The sequence below is a fragment of the Vipera berus genome (assembly GCF_964194415.1).
Source record: "Vipera berus genome assembly, chromosome: Z".
NCBI classification, from domain to species: domain Eukaryota; kingdom Metazoa; phylum Chordata; class Lepidosauria; order Squamata; family Viperidae; genus Vipera; species Vipera berus.
Window position 1 is genome coordinate 90,027,320 of NC_138205.1, and position 27,288 is coordinate 90,054,607.

The 27,288-nt window shown below is 39.0% G+C and overlaps 1 protein-coding gene across 1 annotated transcript in view; it reads left to right on the plus strand.

Annotated features, from left to right (window-relative positions):
• Positions 1-27,288, plus strand: part of RFTN1 (raftlin, lipid raft linker 1) — a 116,949-nt gene that overhangs the window by 73,886 nt on the left and 15,775 nt on the right. Inside the window, exon 7 of the mRNA XM_081345669.1 lies at positions 12,747-12,862. Coding sequence (XP_081201795.1) covers positions 12,747-12,862 — 116 coding nt within the window. The remainder of the gene's footprint in view (positions 1-12,746; positions 12,863-27,288) is intronic.

Below are 27,288 nucleotides of genomic sequence, written 5' to 3' on the forward strand. Positions count from 1 at the left end.
CTTTGAATAAATAATTTTCTGAAAATCTACAATATTATTTTTAAGAAAAAATAACCTGTAGGTACAAATATATCATATGTAAATAAAAGTGCATTTTTAGAAACATAGTTTAGAATAAAATGCCTCTTTGCTATAATATGGGATCTTTTTCATAATATATTATTTTATTTATTATTTGGATTTATATACCGCCCCTCTCCCGAAGGACTCGGGGCGGTGTACAGGGCAATTAAAACACTATATACAAGACATAATATACAAAAATTAAAATAAATTAAACCAAATAGCCCTAAACAATAAAACACGTTCTAAAATGTAAAATGTAAAATTTAAAATCTAAAATCCCAGTCCCTCAGTCCAGGCCGGCAAGTTCAAATAGCCAAGTCTTCAGGTCGTGGGGGAAAGAGCAAAGGTCGGGAGCCATCTGGAGCTCAACAGGGAGCTGATTCCAGAGGGCAGGTGCACCCACAGAGAATGCTCTCCCCCTGGGGGCCGCCAGTCGACATTCCCTGACCGACGGCACCCTGAGGAGGCCCTCTCTGTGGGAGCGCACAGGACGATAGGAAGTTAACGCCGGCAAAAGGTACTCCCGTAAATAATCCGGACCCATGCCATTTAGGGCTTTATAGGTCATCACCAGCACCTTGAATCTCACCCGGAAGACAACTGGAAGCCAATGCAGCTCGCAGAGCAGAGGTGTTACATGGGAGTATCGGGAGACCCCCATCACAACTCGTGCGGCCGCATTCTGCACCAGCTGGAGCCTCCGAGTGGTATTCAAGGGCAGTCCCATGTAGAGAACGTTGCAGTAGTCTATCCGAGAGGTCACGAGCGCATGAGTGACTGTGCGTAGGGCATCTTGGTCCAAATAGGGCCGCAACTGGCGCACCAGGCGAACCTGGGAAAAAGCCCCCCTGGTCACAGCTCCTATATGATCTTCTAAACTGAGCTGTGAGTCAAGGAGGACACCCAAGTTGCAAGCCCTATCTACAGGGGGTAACACCTCACCCCCTATAGATAAAGATGGAATAGATTGGACAACCCGAGATGCCGGTATGCACAGCCACTCGGTCTTGTCAGGATTTAGCCAAAGCCTGTTCCTCCCCATCCAGACCCTCACTGCCTCCAGGCAACGGGACATCACGTCGAGGGCATCACCAGGTTGATCTGGGGTGGAAATAAAAAGCTGGGTATCATCGGCATACTGATGATACCCCACCCCAAAACCACGAATGATCTCACCCAGCAGCTTCATATAGATGTTGAACAGAAGGGGCGAGAGGACCGACCCCTGAGGGACTCCACAAACGAGAGGCCTCAAGGCCGACCTCTGCCCCCCTGCCAACACCAACTGCGAACAACCCAGGAGGTAGGAGGAGAACCACTGTAAAACAGTGCCACCCACTCCCAACCCCCTGAGGCGCCGCAGTAGGATACCATTGGTGGATGGTATCAAAAGCCGCTGAGAGGTCTAATAGGACTAGGACAGAGGAGCAACCCCTGTCCCGAGCCCGCCAGAGATCATTCACCAGTGCAACCAATGCCGTATCCGTGCTGTACCCGGGCCTAAAGCCCGATTGGTAGGGGTCCAGATAATCCGCTTCCTCCAGGAACAGAGGAAGCTGATGTGCCACCATGCTCTCAACAACCTTCGCTAAAAAGCGAAGGTTGGAGACCGGACGGTAGTTGTTCAAAATAGCTGGGTCCAGGGCAGGCTTCTTGAGGAGGGGCCTCACCACCGCCTCCTTCAAGGCGGCAGGGAAGCTACCCTCTCTCAAAGAAGCAGTTATGTCCCCTCCCGAGCTGCATAAACCAGCCAGGAGGGGCACGGGTCCAATAAACACGTGGTGGAACTCAGCCTCCCCATGATACTCTTTCCTTAAGAATAAAGCTTCTTCATATCAGCTGTTTTAGATCCCATGTAATGATTGCAAACCTTAAAGTCTTAATTCTGCAATTGCTCATTCACTTCACTATTATGTACTCTGGTAGAGGAAAGCAATGTTTTTGTCTTTTATTTATTCTGAGTGAAGAAATTGTGGCTTATATAATATCAAAGATTTAATAAATCTCATTGCTACTCCTTCCTACAGATTAATTTTGTGTGCTCTTAATTGTGTACATCTCAAGCATGCATATTATTATTATCATTGATAAATAATTATACAAGCAATTTTAGAGTACAGCTGTAAAATTGCCCAAAGTTTTTGCAAGGGACTGCTTTAGATATAATATGCAAGGTGGAAGGGAAATGTCCTTGGTGGATATTGGCAGTCCATTCATAAAAAGTTCCTTAGTTTTAGATCTTCACCCAGTAATGGTTTGTGATGATTGAGAAACTACAAGATAACGAGCCTTTTATTCTTGCTGTAATATAGTACTTGTTGATGCTATTATGAGAAGTGAACAGTTTGTTTGAGAATTTGGCTGGAGATCTAAAGATATTTAATATTATTGTCTTTCAACCTCTTAAAAATAACATTGTTTATTTAAGAATTATTTTCCTGTACTTCCATTAAAGAGTTCAAGGCAGTGTACGTGGGGATCTTAGGCAGATTCCTTTTGAATTACTGCTTCAATGCAGATGCATCTAGTTTTAGAAATCCTTTGATTTTTTTATTATTATTATAGTTTTTTTGCCTAGTGCTAGTGTTAATGAAGATGAGACCAGTATTGCCATTCTGATTGCAAGGGAGACTCTGCTATAAAAACCAACAGAAAGCAAATTCCTTTTTGTTATCTTCAAATAGATCTATTTTTGGCACCTAATTTCAGGATTTAGCACTATAGTTCCTAGCATGGCACTGAGGTAGGCTAGAGTCTTTTGGTGGCTACCTGTTCTGTACCAGCCTGCTACCGGCCCTGCATAAAAGGCAGGGACAACCCCTTTACAAACGGCAAGAGGCTGGAACTAAGCCTGCCAAATTTATTAACATAAAACAGAGCAAAACAAGACACCAACCATGAAACAGGAGCTATGAAACAGGAACTATTCAAGCGGTTGCCTTCAGCAAACCAGCCCTCCCACGCATTCCCCTTTTATACAGTTCAGGGCGTGGCTTCTCTCTGCCTCCTTCCGAGGTGCCCCATTGCCTTCCTCTGTTTACTCCTGATTGACTGCCTCCTGCGTCGGGCGTCCTTGAACAGGGCCAGCTGTGGGTCATCTTCATCCACGCTGTCAGGCTCATACAGCTGGGTCTCCATCGTGACCAGGTGGGAGGGGCCTGGCTGAGGGCTCTCATCAGCAAGCTCTTCAACACCCCCTTCCTCCTCTGAGTCGTCTTGACCCAACTGCCGAACCCACAGGCTGACCCTGAATCACAACACTACCAATGTTCTTGCCCTGACTTCTACCTTTAAAAAAAACTTATTTCTAAAAACATTGGAAAGCTTCATCAACTTTCTTAGAAAATAACAGTGCTCTCTGTGTTATCTGAAAGAATGCCCTCCTGACAGATAAAGAACAGAAAAAATCAGCATTCATCATTCAGAGGGATCAGGTTAGAAGAGTTGACATGTAGCATTATGATACTTTGGTGTTTTATGTCCCATGACAGCCATTTTTATTTTGAGAATCAAACCCCTGTGCAACTTTTCGGTGAGAGTATCTACAATAAATCATTAAATTCCAAATGTCTTCACTAAATCAAATAAGTTGAGAATTTCTGATCTAGTGCTCACTTTATTCTATGCGTAAAGTGAGTATGAGTAAGTACTATGTATATATTCCTTACCAGTGCTTTTTTTGTAAAAGAAAAAGGTGCCGGAACTCACACATGTCATACAACCTGCCTTGCCTACCCTACAAGATTCCATCCAAAAAAGGTGCCGGAACTCCGTTCTGAGCGTTCTATGACAAAAAAAGCCCTGTTCCTTACTTTTTATGCCCTATGGCACATTTAAAAACTCATCTGTGTTTATCTGAAACAGTTGCATATTCCATCCTCTTATCTCCTATTCCTTTTAGTTCATTTTTGTTCAGTTTTAGAAAAAAAGACTTCAGGATACAAGTCTATCCCCAGGGTTAATAGAAAGATTAAACAGAGAAATAATGCCTAATGCAAATCTTTAGAGTAGGCTTCAGTAACTAAAATGGATTTGAACCTTAATTCCACTGTCTTAATCTAGCATTTTATGCTGTCCATGTACCCTGCATTATATATAAATTATTTATATTTTTATTATCAGCATTATTGAAATGGCAGTATTTGTATGATAGTAGTGCTGTGTTACTTGCAGGAGAAAAACAGTACCCATTCAGAAATGGAGACAAATCAAAATATACAGGGATGAACTTTTCATTAAAATCAATTGGTACCTGTTTGAAAATTGTTTGGTATGGGATGAAACTTTGACTATCATTGTGGGAAATTTGTAGAGGTGGATTTAAAATGTTCAGGAATGGAAAGCGTTTCTAGCATGTTCATCAATTTAATCAAATATCTTCAGTTGACTACATCCCATGTGGAAACAAGGGCCAGCCAGCTAATTGGCTAAGTTGTACCAGTTTTAAAAACTACCAAGAGTGGAATTCAATGAAACATGTTAACACAGCACAAATATTTTACAGCCATATAATATTATTTATAGTATTTATAGTCTGTCTTGCTTCTGGGAGCTTTGAGTGCATCCATGAGAATCTCTCCTTATTTAAATCACCATAGCAATACACCCGTTGAGTCAGCTTGGATGAAAAAAGAATAACAGGCCCAAGGACACCCAGTAAGCTCAATGGTTGAGTGGGGATTGAATAAATGCCTCCCTGGTCTCAATGGAGCACCTTAAAAAGTAGCTTATTTTGTGAAGCAAATGAAAGAAGTTTCTAGAATTTTTCCTGTTGTGTTATAGCCATAAACACCATCACCAATTAAAATATTCAGTGAAAATCTTGTTGAAAATTATATTGAGGGAAAGATTTTTAAAAAATCTTTTAGAAAGGGAATTTGAAAGGGCACTTGAGCGAAAGCCTTCCTTCGGGTAGGGATGGGGTATTCTTTTTGGCAAAACTTATACATACTTATTTAAAGACAGATGGTTTGTTTTATTTTTATTTATTCTCACAGAAATGCATACTACAATTTCAAAAGTATGAATCATTAGACATGCCAAATTAAGTTGTTTTTTAATTGGATTTCTAGATCATTATCAATTATTGCTTAACATCTTAAATGATGCGTATGAAAAGCATTATCTTATTGTTTAAATACCATAGAATAGTGCATTTACAAGACTCTGGAGAGTTTTCCAAGGAATGAGAATTAAAATTCCTTCAGAAAGAGTATTGCATGTTGGCTTAACAGTTCATTTTTTTGCACAAGCAAAATAAGTTTAATTTTTTATAATGAGTCTTGAGAAGTAGAATTCATTGGTACAGATCAGCTTGCTTCTAGGCAAACTTTCTAATTGTAATTCTATAAACTATGATAAGCTAATATATTGCAGAGGTTAAGATTAGTTTCTGAGGAAAGTTAGATTTAATTTTCAGTCCAAAGAAAATCATGTTGTTATCAAATAAGAGCATTCTTTGCTTTCAGAATTACATTCAGATTGAAAAACCAGCAATAACATTGTAATAATAACAAGATGCATTTCCATTCTACAGGATATTTAGCAAATTTGATGTTAAATAAAGCCATCATCAAATGAAATGCTCAGTAATAAATGTGTATATTGAACTCAAGTAATTCCTATTTGTAGTTACCAGGAGGAGATGGAAAATTTGACTCATTGTAAAATTCTTACATACATATATAATTTTCATATAGGACATTCTACATATAGCTCAAATGCACAAACAGACAATGTCATGCATAACAACTATTTATGTGTCCTTGTTACTTATCAGGTTGTGGCAGAAAAGTCACTAAGCTACGATAGTTACAAATCATAATCAAGGAAAGAAACTCCCCTAATAAAAAAGCAGCCAAAGAAGTGGTTGTACATCTATAAATTTGCAGGACAAACACCTATAATATATATGGGCCAGTGAGTTTTATAGTAATAACTATAATGCAAAGGTTAAGCTTTGTATGGAGTGTTTAATAGTTCAAAGGAAACAGAGAACACAAGGAGACATTGCTTCCCAGTAGTATGATTGTCATCATTGCAGAAGATTTTTTTTTCATACTGCCTTATAAATCATGTGCAGGAACATTAAACTGACATTTTGCCTAGCAGAACAGCATAAAATATTTATGTACCCAAGTGAAAATAGTCTTTTGAGTTCAGTGAGGGAGCATCCCCCCATTAATAAAAAAATCAGTGATAATGGAACTTCTCTTTTAAAGGGAGGGATTAACCTTTTTGAAGGTAAAGAAAAATAATTATTATGGCAGCGCTTGAACCGAAGAGACTTAGTATTTAGTTTAATGATTATGTGATATGGTGATTAGAACAAATGAGACATCACTTGGCCTTTTAGCATTAAGTTTTATTTAAGTAAATAGGATATGTTGAGATATATAGGATTAATCACTCAAAAATATACCATAAGTAAAAACTACTCAGGGAGTTAGTGAAAACAAGAAGGTTTAAATAGATATTTTTAAAATACTGTAACACATCAGAAATTCAATTCTTGATGACTTTTCATAATTGCATTGTCAAAGTGTTGTGCAATTTGCCACTATAATGTAGTGGAAATATTTGTTTATCAAACAGAATTGCCATTATAGGAGCTCTAAGTATATGGAGGCAGGGTAGTTAATGCTGCATGAATAGTGGCACAAATTTGTAGATATTTTAAAAGCAATGTGCTTTAATTCATTTTTCTCTAATGTGATTTCAGTTGGAATGATGGCCTCTGTGTATTTCTCCAAGTTTTTATCAGAAAAAGTAGGCCAGAAATTGTGGTTTGATATCTTATATAGGCAAATGCTACAAAAAGACCTTAGAAAAGCATTAGTAAGTTGATTCAAGATCAGGCAGCGTAGACAGGAAGTAGAATTTAGTGGGCCTTTCTGCGGCTTGTTTTTGCCAGTTGCTGACATTCATTATTTAGACTTTCCTTCATTTCCCACCTTGCTTTCTTCTTCTTCTTCTTCTTCTTCTTCTTCTTCTTCTTCTTCTTCTTCTTCTTCTTCTTCTTCTTCTTCTTCTTCTTCTTCTTCTTCTTCTTCTTCTTCTTCTTCTTGGCAGCCTTTAAGTTCAATAGACATTAAGTCTATTAATATTCATTTGCTCTTGATATGGCTTACTCACAAGGCAGGTATTTTCCTTGGACCACATTTGCATCTATTATTTTATGGTTTACAGAGGCTTCAAATACATTGTGAGGTAGAGCGACACATGCCATAAGTATTTGTTGATTGCTTTAATCATTTTATCTTATGACTGGAATAAAAGAAATGTCTTGGTTATTTGCTGGTTTGTCCTTGGCACATCTCAGTAGATGTTGGATCTTCTTTAGTGATATAAGCTGACCACTGGGCAATCAGGATAAATAATCTACAGCTAGGTTCTCTTTCCATGGTATATATTTAATGGTGAATTGATACGGTTGTACTATCAGTGACCATCAAGTCAATGTCGTCTTAGTTTGATGTATGAAATATAACAAATTGAAGCCGGATGATTAGTGAAAAGTTTAAATGACTTCCCTATTAAATAATGTAGATGTAAAAATCCCATTAGATGGCTAGACACTCCTGTTCTATAGTGGAGTAACTTGTTTGTCAAGATAATAGTTTCCTGCTAATTAAGGCAATGGGCCTATATCCCCTAATGGACCTTGTTTGAGAATAGCTCTGATACCTATGAGGCAGCAAGTGTTATGAAAATCTGGTCTCTTGAGGAATAGAGCTTGGCATATAGCATACTTCACATTCTGAAATGCTCTGTCACGTCCCTCAGTTTGTGTAACTTCCATTGTTTAGCCTTCTGAATAAGATCAATCAAAAGAGCAACTAAACCCAAAAAATTGGGGATGAATTATTGATACCATATAGCATATTCAAAATGAATTGCTTTTTAATTATTAGTCAAACCAGATGGAGGTTGGCTTCTTCTTGAGATCTCTGTGGGTTACTATAAATCCTAAGTATTTGATATCTAAATAAGTCCAGGTTATATTTTAATAATAAACAGTATTGCCTTTAGTAAATGCTTAAAGACATGATGAAAATGTGCCAAATGATCTTGCCAGAAGTCCATAAAGATATCTGTATTATAAATAATACAGCTGTAAAGTCTATACCACTGTAGCACTAAATCCTTAAGCCCCTGAAAAGTTGTTGGACTTCATGGAATCAAAACAATATTACAATCAGTGCTTTTTTTCTAAACAAGAAGGTGCCAGAACTCTCATCTTGGCGGGTGCAGGAGGCGGGGGTGGGGTGGGGTGGTGGTGCTGCTGCAGTCACAGGTGCGAAGGGTGTTGGCGGCGGGCTCCCCTCCCTGGGGCCGGAGCCGGCGCGGCTGGTGCTGTGGGAGCAGCAGAGCCCACTCTATATGGCGGGGCTGCGCAATGCGGGCAGCGGAGGCGGTGCGGGCCAGGTGATGTTTTAATCTTATGATTTTAAAAATATATTTTTTCTATTGTAAGTTTCCCCAAACCTCACCATGTGGATTGCATACAAATATTATATAATTGGTAAATAAAGGTAGAACATATGTTAAATATACATCAAATGATAATATGCTTCCCTACAAAGCCAATTCTTGCTCAATGACAGACCAAGGAGTTAACTCAGAAAGGCAAGAGGAAAATCTAGAAGAGGTCTGTGCAGCTCTTCAACATCTTCATCAACGATTTGGATGAGGGGATAGATGGGGAACTCATCAAATTTGCAGACAACACCAAGCTGGTAGGAATAGCCAATACTCCAGAAGATAGGCTTAAGATACAGGAGGATCTGGACAGACTCGAACACTGGGCACTATCTAACAAAATGAAATTCAATTGTGAAAAAAGTAAGGTTCTACATTTAGGCAGGAAAAATCAAATGCACAGGTATAGTATAGGTGGTACCTTGCTCAATAGTAGTAACTGTGAGAGAGATCTCAGAGTCCTCGTGGATAATCACTTAAATATGAGCCAGCAGTGTGCTGCAGCTGCCAAAAAATCCAACACAGTGCTAGGCTGCATTAACAGAGGGATAGAATCAAGATCACGTGAAGTACTAATACCACTTTACAATGCCTTGGTAAGGCCACACCTGGAATACTGCATCCAGTTTTGGTCACCACGATGTAAAAAAGATGTTGAGACTCTAGAAAGAGTACAGAGAAGAGCAACAAAGATGATTGGGGGACTGGAGGCTAAAACATATAGGGAACGGTTGCTGGAATTGGGTATGTGTAGTTTAATGAAGAGAAGGATGAGGGGTGGCATGATAGCAGTGTTCCAATATCTCAGGGGCTACCACAAAGAAGAGGGAGTCAAGCTATTCTCCAAAGCACCTGAAAGCAAGACAAGAAGCAACGGATGGAAACTAGTCAAGGAGAGAAGCAACCTAGAACTAAGGAGAAATTTCCTGACAGTTAGAACAACTAACCAGTGGAACAACCTGCCTCCAGAAGTGATGAATGCTCCAAGACTGGAAGTTTTTAAGAAGAGACTGGCCAGCCATTTGTCTGAAATGGTATAGGGTTTCCTGCCTAAGCAGGGGGTTGGACTAGATGACCTATTGAACAAGTAAGGGCTATTGAACAAGTAGTTTTGGATTGGCTGCTTTTGGCCAAACAGGTCGAGGTCTCATTTAGCCTCCCACCTGCTTAAAAAAAAAAAGAATGCACAACAGGCCGACTCTCTTATGCATCCTGTCTACTTATAAAAGGTAAAGGTAAAGGTTCCCCCGCACATGCATGCTAGTCGTTTCCAACTCTAGGGGCCGGTGCTCATCTACGTTTCAAAGCCGAAGAGCCAGCGCTTGTCCGAGGACGTCTCCATGGTCATGTGGCCGGCATGACTAGACGCCAGAGGCGCACGGAACACTGTTACCTTCCCACCGGAGTGGTCCCTATTTTTCTACTTGCATTTTTACGTGCTTTCGAACTGCTAGGTTGGCAGAAGCTGGGACGAGTAACAGGCGCTCACTCTGCTACACGGCACTCGGGATTCGACTTATACAGGAGTATATAGTCAAACCACTGTAGAAATCACTCAGTCATTCTCTCTTGAACATACATACTCCAGAATGTGAATTTTCCTTACCCCAGCTGGATGCTTGTACTTCCATCCTGATAGGGCTCAACCAAACTTGTGAATTGTACTGTTCTCTGGGGGAGGGGCGGTGGTGTTTCCTACCAGTTCAACAACTTCTCGTCTACAAAGTTTCCTCATAATTATCCCTATGTTCAGGATTCTTGGGCGATGCTCCTTTGATCCTTGCTTCTGCTCAACGGAAGGAGAGATTCATAAGTGCAGATTTCGTTCCTTGGGGGGAGGGGCTGGAACGGTCCTTTCTTTAGTAGAAGCGGCCTGCTTTTGACGATGCTCTCGCATCTTCCTTGAGGACTTCCCACTGATGCTCACAAGCTGCTGTGGGAAACGGGATGCAAGAGAGTAAGCAGGAGCTGGGTCTGAGCCAAGGGAATAGCTGGGGAACCGACAGAGCCAAGAGCTATGCATTCTCCAGGAAGTAAAGAGGGCAGAGCAAGGGTTATCAAACCCAGCATGCTAGGAGTCGATACACAGAACTTCACCTCTTGGGTGTGGAGGAAGCCATCTGTGGACCCTTTCCAGGGGTGGAAAGTTGCTGATTTAAAAACAGGCTTCTTTTCCCAAGCCGGCTAACTGGGGAAGGAAAGAAGAAAAAAGATTATTTCTTCTTCTTCTTCTTCTTCTTCTTCTTCTTCTTCTTCTTCTTCTTCTTCTTCTTCTTCTTCTTCTTATTCTTATTATTATTATTATTATTATTATTATTATTATTATTATTATTATTATTATTATTATTATTATTATTATTAACTTGTAGAAAGGAAAGGCCCACACTGATAAATTAAAAATCTTTGTGGTCTGCAAAGGAATGCTGGTGGGCTAATCAATGATTTGGTGACTAGAGGAGCATCTACAGTGTTGGAGCTTGTGGTCATGGTAAGCCATGGAGGCACTAGGCAACATGACTTTCAGGGCAGTGGTGGTGATTTTATTACTTAAAAAAAAGTCTGTGCTCTGTCCAAGGGTGCTTGGTAGGCTGCATGTACAGGCCTGGTCTAGAATTTATTTTGGAGCATTCAACTATCTAGAGTAGGCATGTCAAACTCATTTTGTTTGAGGCAACTTTTTATAAAAGAATTGCCATTAATTTGTTTTAATAAAATAATTTAAATCAATTTTTCACTTGCTTTCAAATTAAATGAATGAGATTTTTTTTAGTACAATTGCCAAATGCAATAAACTGGTTTTAGGTATATGTTACTGGAAGGAAAAAAGCAATCCCTGTTGCGTTACTGATCTCAGAGAAACATTTGCATGTATGCAGGTATCCTTAGGGTGAGAAATATTGGTTGCAAAGTTGGCATTTCTGGATGTAATACAGATATTTTGGACTTATTTTTGTTTCTTTGCATGTTTGATATTTTTAAAAAGGCATATGCTACTGACTACGCTTATGCACATATGTAACATGATCACTGCTTGTCCAAAATTTTACTATACAGATAATACGGCCAGAAATTATTTTAGCCTTTTTAATAAATGTTGTTATTGATGTTAAGCTCACCAGGGAAAAACATCATATATTGTTATGTATATACTAGGTTAATTATTTAAAGACTGAAGTGCAACATAACTAGATTCTAAATAATCTATTTTTCAAAACACACAACAGTCCAAACACTAAAAGTAAAGTGCAAATTAAGAATATTTCATTCTTAAGAATTGTTTAGATTCAAAATAGTTTCCAAGAGTGTACAAAAGATACTATTTTTTTTCTACAATCAGCTAAATTAGACATATTACATTGAGAAAAATGTTTCTCATTTCTTCCCTGTTACCTTTGATTTCATTTCAGAGATGTTAACATAAGAAATAGATTATTTTGTTATCTAATTTTACCTTCCAAAAGACAGAAGCAGACGAAAAATGTGAGGTTCTTTCCTGTTGGCTTTTCTGAATTAGCTGTTTTAGATTCTAAAAGTTTAGTTCCTAAAGAAGTAATCCTGTAAATAATGTTAATGTCCTCCTCTAGTGCAGGCTTTTATGACTCAAGGACTTCAACTCCCAGAATTCCTGAGCCAGCATGGCTCAGCTTGGAAATCTCAGCATGGCTGGCTCAGGATTTCTGGGAGTTGAAGTCCACGAGTCATAAAAAAGAGCCAAGATTGCTAGCCCTGCAATAGGCTTAGGAAAACCAATTAGGGAGCTGGGTTGTTTTTGTGTGTGTGTGTGTGTGTGTGTGTGTGTGTGTGTGTGTGTGCGCAAAAAAAAAAAAAAGGTTTCGGAACGCCGTTCTGAGCATTCTATGAGAAAAAAAGCCCTGATTACAATAATGATAGTGGAAGCTCTACACTTTATTCATCAGTATGTTTGGGCATGTGAATGTTTCCCGTATGTGGTTTACTAGTACAAATTAAGTCCAGCACTTATCATAGTTACCAACAATGCATTGCAGAATTCAAATGGAAACTTACTAGTTCTATTACTATCATTCATGCTAATAAATTTTAGCCCTCCAGAGATATAATCCACCTTCTATTTTATAATATGGTAAGAAGAATCTTGGATTGTGATAAATAATGTACAGATTGTTGTTAACAAATAATAGCTAATAATACAGTTTATAGAACTTGTTTGTTTTGGACAGATACTTTCCAGGGCATGACAGATGGAGTATTCATCTTTGAAGATCCTTCTGTAGATGATAGCAGAAGTATGCAAGGCTATGATGCTATTGTTGTAGAGCAATGGACAATCTTAGATGTAAGTATATAATTTTGATCTATTTCTAATACCTTGATTCACAAATCTGAGAAATTAGAAATTTTAAACTAATGTCTGTATTTTTTTTAAAAAAATAATTGTTTTATTTTATTTTATTTTTATTTTTAATTCCATTTATATCCCGCCCTTCTCCGAAGACTCAGGGCGGCTTACAAGCTTATATCTTGCTTATGTTTTATCTTTGTTTTTCACCAATTAATTTCATACTGCATTAATGCTCCCACCAATGTTGTGATTGTTGATCAGCTTTAATATTTACTTTTTTATTGTGCATTCATCATGATTTCTGTTGTAGCCTTTTAAAAACAATTGCCAAGAAAATTCTCAGAAATAGTGTTTCTTACAGCAAATCTATGCAGAATAAAATTATTAATGCCGTCGCACATAACATTTACCTGAGACTTCTTACATTATTATCGGTTTGTATGGAATGTACACTTCATAAAACAAAGTTGTTGTTTTTTTTAAAAAAAGAAGAATCTTTATTATTATGTCAGGTCTCCTTATAATCTACTTATTCTTGCTTAGTTCCAAAATAGTTGGACAACTCTTGGACAAAATTAAACTATTTATTTAAATGAGATTTCAAAAAGAAAAATTATATAAAAACATTTATGTTCTGTGATTAATTTTCAAGAAGCAGCATATTCAAGCACTCAATTTTTTACAGTGACCTAATTAAATTAATATTAATAGAAAAAACAAATTCAATTCCTAATCAAAACTCAAAGAGCAAGTAGATACAACTTATTTATTTATTACATTGTAGGCTGGATGCGCCATGGCAAAACCACACCCACCCCATTGCCGGCAATGGAAAAAAAGTCACGATACGTTGCAACATGTCACATGACGTTGCGAGTTTGACACTCCTGATGTAAAACATTAAAATAGTAAAACAATAAATATTAATAAAATTAACATATATGGCTAAGGAAGTATACAATATACAATGGGGTAGAGGTAGAATCTTCTCTCAATTCATTGAAACCTCCAGTATGAAACATCCCTATTGGGAACCGAGGTCAATCAGCAGAACCTGTTTTAAATCTCAGAAGGCCAAGAAGGTGGGGGCGGATATCACTTTGAGGGGCATGATGTTCCGGTGGGCAGGAGCCGTGGGAGAAAAGGCTCATCACCTCACCAGCAGTATTTCAGAGAAATGTAGTTATCAGGCATCCTTTGTTTAATGAGGTACTTTAGCAAATCTAGCTGGAAAAAGTTTCTAAATGAAGAGCCTTAAAGATCAGTGTTTGTGGTGTGTGTGTGTGTGTGTGTGTGTGTGTGTGTGTGTGTGTGTATACGTACATACAGAAATATATTTTCAGTACACACACAAATACATGATTGATTTTTTTACCCAAAAATAGTCTTTTGAGAAACAAATTATGATGATCTAGTCAGGATTTAATTTGATTGTGATGATTGTAAACATTATGATAATATAAGAAGTCATCACTTGCAAAATCTTCACTGTCCAAATAAGATCAGGCTATAGTAATAAAGACTGCTTATTGTTTGGGTCAATCCTACTAGATTGACTTCATGGCTATTTTGTTGGTTTTAAAATAGCATTTTTTCACTGCTCTGATAAAAATTGAGCCAAGTTGTAATCCCTGTTAATTTGGATTTATTGCAAAAGTTTTGTTTTCATTATTCAGCCTTTCTTCTAGTTCCTGGATGGAGCTGAATATCAGAAGAGGGGGAAGTGTTGTTTATCACCCTGGTTTCTTACTGGTTTTAGGTCAATGTCTTGCTCCAAACTCCAGTCCTATGAACAAGAAAATTCCCAGGAATCAAAGAAACAGAGTCTCTCTTGAGTCAAGATCAGCTATTTTTTGGTTAACAATATGGAAGTTGTTTGCCTTCTTCTCAATTGTTTAAAAATGTCCCAGTCTAAAGTAGAAACCTGAGATTTCTTGGTATCCAGTCAAGTCCATCAAACAGGACTGTTTAGGTTTTGCAGGCATTAATAACTATTTGCAAGCTTAGGAGATGGGGAGGGAGAGTCCAAAATAAAAATGAAATCAGTTGACAGGAAGACCATAAATAAAATAATCTAATGTAGGGTAAAGGCACAGCAGAATTTGGGGGACAAAAACAAAGAAATGGAAACATAAGGAGGTACAAGAGGGTACTCTAAGGATATCAAAAGCAGCTGAGTGTTGCCTGTAAAGCTGCCAGCTGGTGGAAAAGCTGCCAGCAGGTGTAGGTTTCAAGGCTGCATAGTTCTGAGCACAAACATCTCTTGTTTACAACCATATAAAAGTAATTAAAATAAGAGGATGAGGAGCTCACTAAAAGAGCTGTCACATGGTGGCTGTCTTGCTTCCTCTCTCTCTGTTGTTTAAAATATTGTAGAACTTTATTTGTGCAGTTTTCCTGAGCCTAGTTTTCTAGGATATAGGGACAGATTCTAGGTCACCGAGATCAGAGATTTAGTCTTCTGAGCTTTTGGACTCATGCTGGAACCCATCCTCAGGGAATTTCTCTCTAGCAAAGGGATAGAAGTTCCCTGAGGATGGGCTCCAGCATGAGTCTGAAAGTGTGCAAGACTAAATCTCTGATCCTGGTAACCAACTCAGATTGGATCCTGCAACATTATTCTGGGACATGTATATTTGCCTTCATTCATGACAGATTCTAATATTTAGGAGAGGATGCCAAACAGAGTCTAGCAGTTTTCTTCATTAACTCCCTTGCCTCCAGAACTGCTTCTTGACTCAGTTTTACTTGGTCCAGCATCTGTGGCTTTACTGGTTTCTCTTGATCTTGCTTTAGCAGTTTCTACTCCACTTCTTCCTCTGAGGGTTTGTCAGAAGGAAGATAACACAGGTCAGTGATCTCATACTCCTGTGGAACTGTTTTCTTAATGTGCTATTTTTCTTCCATGATGGAATTTAGAGTGATAGATTTATTGTTAGACTCTCATTCAATAAATATTGGCTAAAAGTGGATGAAATATGCCTTCCAACTATTCTGAATTCAAAATTAGCATCACACTGAAGGCTGAAGTTCAACATTAGCAGCACACTGAAGTTCCTCTTAGTTTTTCCTTGGCTTTGTATATTGATATGGGTATGAAACTCTAGCACATCTTATAATTGTTATCATAAGAATTATGCAGAGCTTAAAATGTTTCTTTCTGAGTGGTCTGAGAAATGTAGTTCAAGTTGCATTTTCATATACAGTTTAATTCAACATGACCTTCCTTTGAATTTGAATGGGAATTGGCATTGTCATTCTAATGAAAAAAAACTTGGCATGCTTATTTTCTACAAATAGAGCAGCTTCACAAGTGTAAGCAACAAGAATATGTTCATCTTAGTACTCTGTATGTGTGTAAAATGTCAGTATGCAAAAAATGTAAACCTTCCAGCTGCCACAGTATGTGATTCTTGCCAGCAGTCAACAGGATGTAAGACAGCTGAGTTATTTAACCAAATGTAGAAGAAACTAATATATGGCTTTTAATAGCCACGTGTCCTACTTCCTAATTACTCCAGTTCTACAGATGTCAGACTCTTATTAATTCTAATAGGCTTTGTGTGATTTAGCATTAAATCTTTTTTCCTTGTTTTAGTTTTGCTTGCATAGATAGATCTATTGTGCTAGTCTAACAGTTAATTGAAGGTCAAGATAAGGTTGAGATTGGTGGATTTACCTGCAGTTAAAAAAGATCCAGTATCTCTTCCAAAGGTGAATTGGTGTTAAGAGTAGGGTCAGGTTTTGACAGATGGCTAAAATCATAGGTTTAATATCTGCAAGAAGGATGGGGTCTTCTGCTTTTCCACCTGCAGTAACTGATACGCTGGTATGGGGTGATGGAGACTGCAGTCCTCAGCATTCCGGCCCTGTGGATTAAGTAAGCAAGAGGTCTTTCCAGAAAAGTAGAAGAGGCTTTCCCCATTTACTTTTCTGAAAATTTAATGCCCCACATGGCCTGCTGATACACACAGATCAAAGGGGTTCTGAAAGAAAAAAACTGACTCTCCTCTGAGACCCCTGCACAACCTGCACATAAACTAAAAAAAAAACTACAGGGGAGTGATGTTCCTTTAAGCAGGAGTAATCATTTATTTCAGCCAACATGAATGTCCCTCTGTGACCTGACATGTTTTGGGATCTAGCAAAAGAAAATTTGATTTCAAACATTCATGATCTTCTCTTCAAGATCTACCCTGTATCCTGCTAGCATGCTGGCACTGCCCCTGCAATCTCTAGTGACAGAAGTTAGCAAAGAGAGCATTTCCAGCTATGCTTTTGTGGAAAACAGCCTTATACTATTTTTGAATAAGGAACATATAGCCCAGACTGGAAGGGCATACATCTTTCATGAATCAGAACAATAATTGAGGTATGATATCTAATACAAATTATTGACAATATGCTGTTGTACCTTAGAGCAGGGGTCCCCAACCTCTGGTCCGTGGACCAGTACCGGGCTGCGGCATGCCAGCAACCAGGCCACACATACAAGCAAAGCCCCATCTGCAAGATTCAGGCAGCACATAAAACCATGCCCACTCTGGTCCATGGAAAAACCTCTCTCCATGGAGCTGGTCCCTGGTGTCCAAAAGGTTGGGGACCTCTGCCTTAGAGAAATGAAGATTGGTCATACACCACAATTTTGTCATCCATAGACAATTAATGGCAATAGGCAACTATTAACATTATTTTTATTCTTCTCCACAACTGCTAGAAAAAAAAGAGGACAGTCCAGTTCAATGCCATTGCCATCCAGAATACAGCCTGTGGACCAAATACGCCACAGATCTATGTCAGAATAAAATGCTTGCATTCTTCTTTAATTCATATCAATATTCAGAATCATAAGGACTAGAGCCTTCATTTTTTGTTACCTTACTTGATGGACTATAAATTTTTCAATGGAAAATTTCCACTGAAAAAGCTTCCATGTTTTGTCTTTTGGCATTGGGCCAGCAAAGCTTATGTCAGGAGAGATGGCAAATGCCTCTTTCAAATCAGTTCATTACTGACCTCAGCTATGGAGATCAGAGAAAGGCTGTACTTGTCATGTACACAGCAAAACATCCTCAGTTCAGTGTTAGATGTGTAAATGTATTTGTTAAGTGCATAGGGATTGTGGGCCTGATAAACACAGTTTGATGTCAGCAGCCAGACAGTTGGAGCTCTGAGCAGCAGGAGGGCCAGTGGTGATGAGTGTGAAGTTCAATCTCCTGAAAGGTCCTATTTGCTATTTTTCAGAGTAAACTAGAAAGGAGGAAGGAAAAAATGAGGTATTTGTGGCTCGGGGATCTTTTTTCAATATATATTAAAAACAACCTATTAAGCGGTATACATATGTGGTTTCTTTGTGTGTATGTCTGCACATGTGTCTTCCTACCTTGAAAATCTTCAAAATGCCAGATGTCAAGTTTTGCAGAGATCACTGATAGATAAAACAATGTGGTTTGGCAGCAGTTTCTGTCTGTCACTGGAAGTACTGCAGTTTGAACATAAGGAGCATTTTTCACACTTTTTTAAAAATAAGATGTTTGGACTAAATAGTTGGTATAAAAGTAAACAACAGTCTGGATAAAAATAACTTTCCATTGTAGTTTTGCATATATTTTTATTGCATACATTTTAAAGACTTTTTAAAAAATTATAAAACCTTATAGAAAATGCTGTTAAACTTGGCTAAAATATATATGAGAAAATATAGTAAATATTAGATTAATTTAACATATCCCTAAACAAAGCATTATCATGATATATAAAAAGGCTTAGAATCATTTCTACACAGGTTAATATTTACTCAACTTTCTTTGTAGCATTTAATGTGAAGGTGTTAAAAGTATATATCAATTTGCATGCAAGTAGAAAAATAATACTATATATACTTTGGACAATCTATTGTGAGAGCATGCTACAGCTATGGGCTATCATGTGAGCTGTTTTTAAGTTGATAACATAGCTGATGGAAGAAGAGGTAACATATCTTTTCAGACAAAAACTTTCTCACAAAAAAGGGGAACTGAGGGGAACTAATGTACTAGCAAGAAAGAGCGAAGAACTGCATAGTGGCCCCAATAGGAACAAGTCAAAATAGATAAGATAGAAATAGAATACGTGCTTCTGGAGGAGATGAAGGAACACTCTTGAAATAGATCATGATAGGGTTAAAAAAACATAAAAGAAGGAAGATGACTAATGAGAGTCCTGTCTTCCTGATGTAAAAGGCTCCAGAGAAGATTGAAGACAGAAAATGTGTCCTACCATCTTGAAAGAAATAACTAGTTAATACAGTTAAAGCCCATATTTAGGTGGGGAATTTTGTAGAAATAGCTAATACTAACGGTAGCTAAAAATGGCACAAACTTTATTAGGGAACTTTACTAGTATAAATAGTTAATCTAGAATAGTTAATCTACCATATTAATCCTTGGCTAAGCATACATAAATCTGATCTCCCATTATTGTTTTACTCTGATCAGAGGAGTTAGTTATAGGAAGGTAGAAGAATGGAAGAGAATGCATCAGAAACAGATATAAATTTCTTAAATAAATGCAGGTAAAGTTAAAAGAATCTGTTTGCTGAAAGCAATGCTTATCTTTCTGCTCAAATAAAATGAAAAATCCATAAGGATTTTTAATTCTCTCTGTACTGGAATAAATCAAGCAAAATCTTTATTATATTGCATATAATGCTATGTTGGTTCATTTTTCTGTGAATCCATAAAGCCTTCAAGACATGAATGAAACTGCAGATTAGGAATTAAGGATTTGCCCCCTATTTATTTAGATAATATGTCATTGATTTTGCTCTTCCTGCATTTCAAGACAATTTAGGCTGTCTTGAAAAACAAATACAATTGCATGCATCTATTTGTCTTTTTTAGTAGAGGAGGAAGATATCCTTCCATTTAGTTTAGCTGGTGTATCTAAGTCAGCGAATGGAAGAATACCCATCTTTCTCTCCTTGGTTTTAAATGTTTGTCAATCTGATGCTTGTAACAGAATTAGGAGAAACTCTTTTTACCCATTTGTGAAGGAATGGGATCCCCGTAACTTACTGTAAATCTGTCCACTTTTCTAGGTTTCCTTTCTAGCCATTTCTCAATTTCCAAAGGATTTCAATCATATGATAATCTTATGGTAATTCAGCATTCAGATTTTCTTACTTGGTCTGATTGAGGACTGGTCTGTTTCTGTGATAATCATGGACTTGTTTCAGTTGTTACCAAGGATTGTTCCCTCACTGTTTTTGAATTAGGCAAGATGAGCATTTTTTCATGAGGGATGAGAACTTAACTCTCTAGTTAAGTTGCACAGATTCTATGATGACTTGCTACGTTCTGAACAGATAAAATGTTCATAAATTTATTTTATGAATTTTTTAAAAAAAAAACTTTAAAAAATGCAGGTAGCCCTAGTCTTATGACCGGTCACTTAGTGACCATTCAACATTAATGCAGTCCTGCTAGGCTGCATTAACAGAGGGCTAGAATCAAGATCACGTGAAATGTTAATATGACTTTACAATGCCTTGGTAAGGCCCCACTTGGAATACTGCATCCAGTTTTGGATACCATGATGTAAAAAAGATGTTGAGACTCTAGAAAGAGTACAGAGAATAGCAACAAAGATGATCGGGGGACTGGAGGCTAAAACATATAAGGAATGGCTGCTGGAATTGGTTATGTCTAGCTTAATGAAGAGAAGGTTGAGGGGTGACATGATAGCAGTGTTCCAATATCTCGGGTTGCCACAAAGAAGAGGGAGACAAGCTATTCTCCAAAGCACCTGAAAGCAGGACAAGAAGCAATGGATGGAAACTAGTCAAGGAGAGAAGCAACCTAGAACTAAGGAGAAATTTCCTGACAGTTAGAACAATTAATCAGTGGAACAACTTGCCTCCAGAAGGGGGGAATGATTCAACAGTGGAAGTTTTTAAGAAGAGACTGGACAGCCATTTGTCTGAGATGGTCTAGGGTTTCCTGCCTGAGCAGGGGGTTGGACTAGATGACCTCCAAGGTCCCTTCCAATTATTGTTATTAGTACTACTACTACTAGTAGTAGTAGTAGTAGTACAGTAGACATCCCAGTAGACTTGGTTTCAAAATTCCCATATCCATGTCTTCTTCATGATTGCTTGACTGCATTTGGGGCACTCTGAAACAGGCCTGCGTTTACAGCTGTGTTTACAGCACCTCACAGTCATGTGATCATGATTTATATTGTTGTTGCCAGAAATTAGCATTTACTTCCAGTTTCCAGCAAAATCCACCCTATTGCAAACAGTGGGCTTGCTTAATGACCAATGTGTTTGCTTTGCAATTGCCACATTTGCTCAACAACTTCCACTAAAAAGGTTATAAAATTGGGCCTGGTCATGTGGTGACCTGACTTATGACCATCACCATTTACGATTGTAATTGTGGGCTCAATTACAGCCGTAACTTGAGGACTACATGTAATAGCAAGTGGTTGTAGAAAGACTATTTTATATTGAAAAAATTATATCTCCCCCATTTACGCTGAACATCTCCCCATAGTCTAGTGAATGACGTTCAGTTGGTGCCATGTTAAATGCATACTCACTCTGGAAATATTTACTTGATCAGTTTCTCAACAGAGAAAATTTACCTACTTATGCCAGGTAACTGCTGAATCCAGGTAACAGCTGATCAACATATCTAGGCATTGGGAGTCTTTCATGAGGTTTGATTAATAACAACAACAACCTTTATTGTCACTTTGAATGTACACCAATCGGCATACATAAAAATGAAATTTCGTTGAATACAGCTAGCTGTCAAAGGGTCACCACCTCCAATATACAGTCCTTGTTCTTGGCCAGCTCAAGTTTCAGAACGTCCATTTTAGTCTCTAGGGAGTGAACGATGGCAAACAGGACAGATGGAAAGGGAGCTCCATGTGGATTAGCCCTCAAATTAGCTTGTACTCCTGCACGACAACCTCGCCTTCTTTCCTTTTTCTGATCCTGTCTCTTCCACCTTTTCCTTAAAGGGGCCTCGCTCCTTTTTGCCCCTGGAGCACACTGCTACCACCTCCAACTCCTCCAAAAGCCTTTCTCTCTTCCTCTGGGCCTGCCGACAGCCTCATCCAAGTTCCTTTGCTCCATAAGCCCTGGGACCCCTCCTCCTCTGCCTCCTTTGGAAACAGCCCTGATTTGCAACAGAATCTGTCGCTGGGCCAGCAGTCAGATCTTGCTGCCGGCAGAACAATTTCAAACATTGCCAACGACTTAACGGTCTCACCAATAGTTCCAAAACAGCTAAAAACTCAACATATCAGCAAAGATTGTCGGTCGTATGTTACCTTATATATACGTTAACTAATAAATCAGTTGTGCACAGAAACTGGTTTTGATATGGACAGGTATCCTCAAGTTGGGTTACTGCAAGTATTTTTCATGGCAGACTTCTTGAAATATTACTGAAAACTACAGCTGGTCATAAATGTAGAATAGGTTTTGGATACTTGACAAACAATTTCTCCACATTGCTTCCACTTCATAAAGGTCCTTTAGTATATTATAGAGTTGGAAGCAATAAAATATGTAAGATAATGCAGCAGTGTTTTCTAGTTAGAGTGCCTTTTCCCCTCATGTACTTGGAACACTTAACGTTAGAGATAGTCCAATGTAATAGAAATACTGTTGTTATTTTAGTTATGTAATATATGTACAATTGCAAGAAAAAGTATGTGAACCCTTTGGGATTATGTGGAGTTTTGCATGAATTGGCCATAAAATGCGCTCTAAACGTCATGTAAGTCACAACAATAGAAAAACACAGTCTGCTTAAAATAATACTATACAAACATTAGCTGTCATGTTTTAATTGAACATAAGATGGAAACATTCACAGTGCAGGGTGCAAAAAGTATGTGAACCCCTAGCCTAATGACTTCTCCAAGAGCTAATTGGAGCCAGGAGTGAGCCAACCTTGACTCCAATCAGTGTAATGATATTGGATGTGTTGCTGACAGCTGTCCTTCCCTTTAAAAACACACACCTGTTGTGGGTTTACTGGTCTCAAGAAGCACTGTCTGATGTGAATCATGCTTGCAGAAAAGAGCTCTCAGAAGACCTACGATCAAGAATTGTTGACTTGCATGAAGCTGGAAAGGGTTACAAAAGTATCTCCAAAAGCCTTGAAGTTCATGTGTCCACGGTAAGACAGACTGTCTACAAATGGAGAAAGTTTAGCACTTGCTACTCTCCCAAGGCGTGGTCGTCCTGTAAAAATGACTGCAAGAGCACAGCGCATAATGCTTAATGAGGTAAAGAAGAATCCTAGAGTGTCAGCTAAAAACCTACAGAAATCTCTGTACATTTTTGTTGACACATCTATAATAAGGAAAACATTAAACAAGAATGGAGTACATGGGAAGACACCACGGAGGAAGCCATTGCTGTCCAAAAAAAAATATTGCAGCACGTTTGAAGTTTGCAAAAGAGCACCTGGATGTTCCACAGCACTACTGGCAAAATATATTGTGGACAGATGAAACCAAAATTGAGTTGTTTGGGAAAAACACACAACACTATGTGTGGAGAAAAAAAGGCACAGCACACCAACATCAAAACCTCATCCCCATTGTAAAACATGGCGGAGGGAGCATCATGGTTTGGGGCTGCTTTGCTGCCTCAGGGCCTGGACGGATTGTTGTCATTGATGGGAAAATGAATTCCAGAGTTTATCAGGACATTTTACAGGAAAACGTACGACCATCTGTCCGCCAACTGAAGCTCCGCAGAGGATGGGTGATGCAACAGGACAATGACCCAAAGCATACAAGTAATTCAACAAAACAATGGCTTCAACAGAACAGAATACGCCTTCTGGAGTGGCCCAGTCAGAGTCCTGACCTCAACCCGATTGAAATGCTGTGGCATGACCTTAAGAGAGCGATTCACACCAGACATCCCAAGAATATTGCTACACTGAAACAGTTTTGTGAAGAGGAGTGGTCCAAAATTACTCCAGATCGTTGTGCAGGTCTGATCTGCAACTACAGGAAACGTTTGGTTGAGGTTATTGCTGCCAAAGGAGGGTCAACCAGTTATTAAGTCCAAAGGTTCACATACTTTTTCCACCCTGCACTGTGAATGTTTCCATCTTATGTTCAATTAAAACATGACAACAGCTAATGTTTGTGTAGTATTATTTTAAGCAGACTATGTTTTTCTATTGTTGTGACTTACATGACGTTTAGAGCGCATTTTATGGCCAATTCATGCAAAACTCCACATAATCCCAAAGGGTTCACATACTTTTTCTTGCAACTGTACAGTGTGAGATTGTGATACAGTGGGTGGTGTTTGCACTAAGGGTTACTGTTTGCTCCTTGTAGCCTTGTATCTTATCATCAATTATTTGTATTAAACATGATCCATGCCTTAAATAGATCTTAATGTAAACGCTTTTCTGTGCCAAAACTGCCCCAAATTAGGTCCTGTACCATATTAGATATAGGAATCATATATATTTGGTATTATGCAGTATAAAGTTACAAAATGTGTAAAAAACATTCTATGCAGACTTTCACAAGCTAGCATAATTCTGCTGTTGATGACATGGTGCTGGAAGAAATTTCAAAAGCACCCCAAAAGTTGTACATGTGTCATATAATATTGTACAGGTTATCCTTGAGGTACAATACGCCACTTAATAAACATCCTAAATTATGACAGACCTCCCCCCAAAACTACATATAAACCCATTTCAAAGTTACAATGGCTGCAAAAATCCTGCAGTCATAATCATAATCATAATTATTATTATAATAGTAAAGTTGGAAGGAACCTTGGAGGTCGTCTAGTCCAGGCAGGAAACCCTATACCATTTCAGACAAATGGCTATCCAATCTCTTCTTAAAAACTTCCAGTCTTGGAGCATTCACAGCTTCTGGAGGGAGGTTGTTCCACTGGTTAATTGTTCTAACTGTCAGGAAGTTTCTCCTTAATTCTAGGTTGCTTCTCTCCTTGATTAGTTTCCATCTATTGCTTCTTGTCCTGCCTTCTGGCACTTTAGAGAATAGCTTGACTCCCTCTTCTTTGTGGCAATCCCTGAGATATTGGAACACTGCTATCATGTCACCCCTCATCCTTCTCTTCATTAAACTAGACATACCCAATTCCAGCAGCCATTCCTTATATGTTTTAGCCTCCAGTCCCCTAATCATCTTTGTTGCTCTTCTCTGTACTCTTTCCAGAGGCTCAACATCTTTTTTACATCGTGGTGACCAAAACTGGATGCAGTATTCCAAGTGTGGCCTTACCACACTTCACGTGATCTTGATTCTATCCCTCTGTTAATGCAGCCTAGCACTGTGTTGGCTTTTTTGGCAGCTGCAGCACACTGCTGGCTCATATTTAAGTGATTGTCCACTAGGACTCTGAGATCCCTCTCACAGTTACTACTATTGAGCAAGGTACCCCCTATACCAGTGGTGGTGAACCTTTTAGAGACCGAGGGCCTAAACTGCGACCCAAAACCCACTTATGTATCGTCGGGTGCCGGGTGGGTGTTGCCCATTGGGTGTGTGTGGCCAATTGGGTAGGCATGGCCCATTGGGTGGGCATGGCTGAGGGACTGGGTGGGACTAAAAAGTTCAATCCATCAATTCCATTTTTGTGAGATCTTTTTTTCCCCGTGTGAAGTTGAAATTGAAAGTTTTTGGGGGTTTTTTGCACACAGCGGTGGAGGCCTAAAGTGAAAAGGTTTTATAAAACCCAGCTGAAGGCCAAGGACTGGGGCGATGGCACGCATGCCCACAGAGAGGGCTCTGCGTGCCATCTGTGGCATGCGTGCCATAGGTTCGCCACCACGGCCCTATACTATACCTGTACATTTGGTTTTTCTTGCCTAAATGTAGAACCTTACTTTTTTCACCACTGAATTTCATTTTGTTAGATAGCACCCAGTGTTCAAGTCTGTCCAGATCCTCCTGTATCTTAAGCCTGTCTTCTGGAGTGTTGGCTATTCCTGCCAGCTTGGTGTCATCTGCAAATTTGATGAGTTTCCCATCTATCCCTTCGTCCAAATTGTTGATGAAGATTTTGAAGATCACTGGGCCCAGAACAGAGCCCTGGGGCATCCCACTACACACTTCCATCCATGTAGATGCAGTTCCATTGAGGACCACACGCTGAATACGGCCGGTCAGCCAGCTACGAATCTATCTGGTGGTGATGCTGTCTAACCCACTTTTTTCTATCTTATCAAGTAGTAGGTTGTGATCTACTTTATCAAATGCCTTACTGAAGTCCAAGTAAATTATATCCACAGCATTCCTCTGATCCGTTACAGTCGCTCGCCATTACAATCCACCACAGGGTCACTGCATTACCCTTCCATCTCACTCCTTCCATTACATCCCACCGGAACTTTGCGGTGCTTGGGTCTCTTCCCCATATGTCTATCATGCACAACGGGTGTCTTTGAAGTTTTCCAGGCTTCATGTTGTTGGAGGAGGGTAGACCATGTGTCCCCAGGCCATGCGGCAGTGTTCCAAATGCAGCCACCATTTTGTCATGCCTGTTTGTGGGTAGGACAAAATGGCGACTGCCAGAAATATTGCTACATTTTGCTGCCTTAGATCTGCACAGTGTTGCAAAAGCTTTTGAGTGCTGCAGAAGCTTCTACAGCACAGAATAATTTGTTAAGGCAACAAAACAAAGCAGTTTGTTCCCAGACCATGCAGCAGTGATCCTAATGCAGCCACTTGTGGGCAGAACAAAATTCACAGCCACTTTTGCAACTGTAGCATGCAGCTGTGCAAAACAAGTCATTCTGGGGTTCTAAAAGGCTTCAGAGCTCTTCAAAAAGTAAGCGAAGAGAAGAATGTTTGGCCTGCTGGGGCGGGAATGAGACTTAAGATTCTGGTGGGAGTAGAAAAAAGCCTGTTGGGTCCCAAGGCATGGGAAATGGGTCATGGGCTGTTTGGGAGGTGGGAGGATCTTTAGGAGAGCCAGGGAAGCAGGCCTGCATCTATACTAGGCATCTTTCATCCAGAAGGCACCCCACACTCCACTTAACGATCCACACATTTGTTTATGTTTCCTTAGGAGAGTAGGGGTGGGGTGGTTATGACTGCTACAACATGTAACTGCAATGGGCAGACACCATTATAGTCATATCTCATCAACTACCTGGAGTTTAGAAATATTACTTTAGGAGTGATGCATTCAACAAAGGGCACTGCATTGTGGCTTTTGCTTATTTGATGTTTTCCAAGAAGTATTTGACAGGTAGTAATCAAGACTGCTTATTCATATATCTTCAACGTATAAAAGGTTAAACTGGATTGATAAACGTATACATCATCTCAGATTCTAAAGTTATTTCAATTCTACAGCTGCCAGACAATTTTGATCCAGAGATTGGAGAAAAATTACTTCAGATGCA